Here is a 4,921-nt window from a genome sequence, read left to right on the forward strand (position 1 = left end):
TTACTATGTTAAAGGCATCGATTAATGCTAGAAACTACATTTTTTTATATACAGTCTTGTTAAACACGACCATGTCAATAAATTCTTGTTTACCAAAAAAAAAGGAATTAATTGACACTGCTATTTCACCAAAATACAATAATTTTCTTTCATTCCTTTTTCAATTATACTCTTAACTTAACAAGTGCCATCTTCCATGTAGAGACTCCTCTAGTAAAATTTATATCTCCCAACAAAAACACAGAATCTTTCTAATAACAAAAGTGAGTCCTGTTATTAATTAGAGGAAAACATAATAACATAGATTAACATACCCATTTCTTTTATGGAACGCACGCCTAGCTAGTATATATTATGGAACAATATGTGGTGGTAATTTGCTTAATAGGGATGGATAATTTTCATTTTATGTGGGATCGAGGAATATAAATATGCATGGCCGTCTTGCTATGTGCACGATCCTATTTCTAACGATCCGGCGACTTTCATCCATGCTTTGTTGAAACCCGAATGAAAAAACCATCTCCAAACCCTAAAACAGGAGACCGAGTCACCTCTCCTCCCTTGATTGCGGTCCACCTAGGCTCACATATAAATCAATTATGTTAGAGCATATCATGAAGTTCAAGAATAATAGTCATAGTTGAAGACTATCATTGACTTACAGTTGAAGAATATCACTACGTCGCACTTAAAAATTATCATTGAATTACAGTTGAAGTCTAGTTATAGTTAAAGACTATCACCTAGTTAGAGACTAGAGTAGAAGTCTATTTGTATTTAACATGATTTTCTTATAAATTAGAGCATACATGTTATATATTGTAAACATTACTTATAAAATAAGAGCATAACCTAACTTTAGAGCTTTATCCCGTGATAGACCGAAAAAGTAGGTACCTGTATTTGGTGACAATAGCATGAAGAAAAACACCCATTAAAACCTTGCTGAACTCTGCTCCTACACACGATTTCATGCCTGCTCCAAATGGTATGAAATGCTTTGCTGTGACGTTTGCTGAGATGTCCTTTACATCATAATTATGGAAAGAAAGATTAGCAGAATATAAGGTAAGCCAACTAAAATTGGTCCATGTTTTAGTAAGTGATCGTGGTGATGACTGATGACCATATCAAGTTTTTGTTTTTTTTTCTTATCAACCGACCTGCCAGCGCCATGGATTGAAGGCAAGAGGATCCTCATAAGCGTTTGGATTAAGTTGAATGGCAGAAGGAACAACCATAAGTACCCAGCCTTTTGGAATTGTATACCCTGTATAATTAATGAGAGTGGCTCATATATATTGACATCTGAAATAAGTGGTTTTAACATTTATTATGATAAAAAAAAAAATTATTTGAACATATATATATATATGATGTTGCCTGATTTGATTTTGAACTTACGCACCATTTACTTGAATGTCTTGAATCGTTCTTCTCAGAATCCCAGGAGCAACACTGGCCAGTCTTAGTGACTCATTGATAACCTATTTTTCCAATTCATTCGACAGTAAAAATGAGGCCCTTCAAAAACATTAAAAAAGTACGAGCGAGCCCATTGAAAGGTGGGAGAATCCACTCACATGATGGGTAAAGGTCATTGATTTGTATTCCTTCCATGTGAGTCCAGAACTGGCATCTCCTCTGCTATTAAGAATTGCTTCATGCTCCTCCTAATATATAATATATAAAACGTTGTTAATTAAGAAATATTAAGCACCAAAAATGTTGAGTTTTCCAAGCCTGATTTCTATGTGTCATGACTAACCGTTAGTTGTTGCAAGACTTCAGGGTGGTCGGAAATCAACTTAATGGCCAACGTAAGAGTTGCTGATATTGTCTCAAAGCTGGCAAGGAGAAGCCCAAACATCATACAGATAATGAATTTTTCGGTCAAAAAATTCTCCGTTTTCATGTCTGCCAACAACAGATCAAGAAAATCTCCTTTACGAATGTCAGGATTACGCTTTCTCTCTTCCAGCGTGTTAGTTATTAAGTTTATTGCCTTCTTCTGGTTCTGCATGATCATAATCGAATTGATTAATATCTATCAGATTAAATTTTGATTAGTGTAAGAATTGAGTTTATAGGACTTACCTGTCGACATGTATGGTAAGCTGTACCGGGGATGTTAATGGGGAATGCCACAAGTCCTTGCAAAAAGTTGGTTAAAGATTCACCAATATTTTCACCTGATTTCTCCGCATCATAGCTGAACAACTGCGCGGCTGTAAAATCAAAGATCATCTGCAAATAACCAAGAAATAGGGTACTCAACAAAAGAAAAAAAAAAAAAAAATCTTTGTTTAGAAGGGACTGAATAGATTGCTTACAGCTGCAGTACTTTTCTTCACTTCCAAACTTGGCAGCTTAGACCAATCCAGCAACCTTTGATTAATCACACCCTCTAACTTAGGCAGCATGTTGTACTTGAGAGCCTCAATACCAAAATGACCCGAGATTAAGTTTCGAATGTACTTATGAATGTTTTTATGAGCATGAATTTTTGTTGCGTCTTGGTTAAGAAGCTTTGCAAAGGAGTCCATATACCACCGTTCCACTAGTTTTCCTTCTTGTTGGAAAACATAATAGTTGAATTCTGGGTCCGATGATACCACAACTGGCCGCCCTGCCAGACTTGTCCGAAATATTGGCCCATATCTGAAATGAAAGAATAATTAAAAAAGTTATCTACAGTTGAGATATATACGCAACAAATTGCATGAGGACTAATATATATTGTGCATGGGCTTACTTTTTCATCCTTTTCTTGATAAAAGTCGGCATGTCTAATGACTTGTTTGAGACCATGAAATCAAGTGTCTCCCCAATGAGTGGGAAGCCCATAAATCCTGGAGGTAATTTTCCTTTACATTTAGGGTTCCTCCACCTATAAAGCCAATGGGTGGCAACCACTAAAAGCAAGGTAATGATGGAAATCCAAACAGACCACATCCTTACAACTGAGGTATAGAGAGCCATGATAAGAGTATTGGGGGAACTTTGGGTTGCTTTCTAGGAAAAGAGTGCGGCTCTTTATACATATAGGCAAATTTTCAAGAGTTCTTCCCCCAGGGCCCCCAGCCTCTGGTTTGATTTATATCCGTTGTACTTTAAAAAATAATAATAAATCTAGAGTTGAGCAACATTCATTTAAATTTAATGTAACTCATCGATCATGAAGGTGTTTTTTTTTTTTTTTTTTAACAATATCAATCAAATAGGACAAAATGGTCTTTCAGTTTCATTGATAGAAAATTATTGATTCAATAATTCAATTATTATTCTGAGTACACCATTACCGGTGGGGCTCAAACTCTCCTTAATAAGTGAGCCGGGCGTGTAGACAGAATATTTTAATTGAAATTATGGTGAATGAAGGTTTTGAAATTATGAGTTGTGCTAAAAATTTAAGTTTTTGAGATAATTGTAATTTAATAGCAATGAATCATAGAAGTAAAGAAAAAAAATCAAATATATTATTCGAATAAGGTATATATTATAGGACAGAAATTTCTTTCAAACCGGTATGTAGGAAATATCCTCTAACCCATTTGAAATAGTATCAAATGTTTATATTATATTGCTTGCTTGATTAATTCTGTTGTTTACACGAGTGTTTTATATATGTAAGGCACTACAAAAAAAAGAATTTTTTGCTGACATGGGTTTTTTGACTTGTCAGGTGGTTTGATACGTTAGAAAATTTTTCTAATGATGCGTTTTTAACGGATCACTCACAAACTGTTTCTCTCTCTTCCTTTAGGGGAGAAAGAGATGAAGAGGGAACGGTGGAAGAAATATACAGAGTTTACACGACTGTTCTCGTTGACTTTTTCAGAAGATATATTTATCAAGGAGGACTAGTTGGGTTCTCAGAAAAAGAAAGACTGGTTAGCAGATGTTATCGACATCATCGCAACTTTTGAACCAAGAAGTCTTTCTTTTCTATTGATCAGAAAAAAGAAAATGAAAATTCCTCGAATCGAAAAACATCACACCCTCTCCTTAACCTTGGCCATGTTTAATTCCCCTTTCCCTGTATTGGTTAGCTAGAAAGAAAAAACAAAAAAACAAAAAACTGCGATCCAGTAAAGACAGGAGGCCAAAAAATATTAACAAAGAGAGAATGGGAAATAGAGATGAGTTACTTAAGAGTAATTTTATTTAGTAAATCATGTATATGAGCGTTAAATCACCGGTTAGTAAGTAAAAATATTGTGCTTTTGGGATTGCGATTTCGCAAAAATAATATGTGTTTTTAAAAGATATCGTAAAACGTAAGGCATTTGATACTAGGATTTAAAAAACACTTGATATAAGATAGGAAAAAAAAAATTCAAAAATTTCTATTAGTAGGTTGATATAAAAAAAAAAAAAAAAAAAAAAAAAAATTAACATGTTTTACCAAACCCCTTTGCGATTTTAAAAAGTAGCAATTTCAAAAACGCAATTTTTAAAATCGCATTTATTGAAATCGTAATTCCAAACAGACCCTAATTAACATGAATAATCTATTTTTTTAAAAAGATATAGCAAAACCTAAGGCGTTAGACATTGCGATTTAAAAAGCATTTAATCTAAAATAGGAAAACAATGTACGATTTCTATAAGCAAGTTAGATGGTACTTATTTGAAAATGTGCGAATTTAAACTAAAATCACGATTTCAAATAACAAATATTTGATAAAAAATTATTTTTAACATGTTTTACTAAACGCCTTTGTGATTTTAAAAAGTAGCGATTTCAAAAACGCAATTTTTAAAATATGATATATTAAAATCGCAATCTCAAACAGACCCTAAAGAAGTAAATTATTTGAGTGAGTATTTGAACTCAAGATTTCTAATCATGTAAAATCACAATTTATCCAAAAAATTTAAGTTAATAAGAATGAATTAATTTAATAATTTAAAT

General features: G+C 33.1%; 1 protein-coding gene across 1 annotated transcript; it reads right to left on the reverse strand.

Annotated features, from left to right (window-relative positions):
* Positions 1–485: 485 nt before the first annotated feature.
* LOC132191090 (beta-amyrin 16-alpha-hydroxylase CYP87D16-like) lies at positions 486–2,958 on the reverse strand. The gene is made up of 9 exons (XM_059606102.1): positions 2,759–2,958; positions 2,337–2,664; positions 2,101–2,250; positions 1,772–2,020; positions 1,587–1,676; positions 1,412–1,490; positions 1,167–1,273; positions 901–1,028; positions 486–579 (listed from the first exon to the last, which is right to left on the reverse strand). Exons 1-9 carry the CDS (start codon positions 2,956–2,958, stop codon positions 486–488), a joined length of 1,425 nt encoding a protein of 474 aa, XP_059462085.1.
* Positions 2,959–4,921: the final 1,963 nt, after the last annotated feature.

The sequence above is a fragment of the Corylus avellana genome, chromosome ca8 (assembly GCF_901000735.1).
Source record: "Corylus avellana chromosome ca8, CavTom2PMs-1.0".
NCBI classification, from domain to species: Eukaryota; Viridiplantae; Streptophyta; class Magnoliopsida; order Fagales; family Betulaceae; genus Corylus; species Corylus avellana.

What these genes read in the sequence shown, in the direction of transcription:
- LOC132191090 (XM_059606102.1), bottom strand. Translation starts at nt 2,958, where the DNA reads ATGTGGTCTGTTTGGATTTCCATCATTACCTTGCTTTTAGTGGTTGCC. An exon ending in AAGTCTTGCAACAACTAACG is followed by an intron (nt 1,677 to 1,771) that starts GTTAGTCATGAC and finishes ATTATATATTAG; the next exon opens with GAGGAGCATGAAGCAATTCT. An exon ending in TCAATCCATGGCGCTGGCAG is followed by an intron (nt 1,029 to 1,166) that starts GTCGGTTGATAA and finishes TATGATGTAAAG; the next exon opens with GACATCTCAGCAAACGTCAC.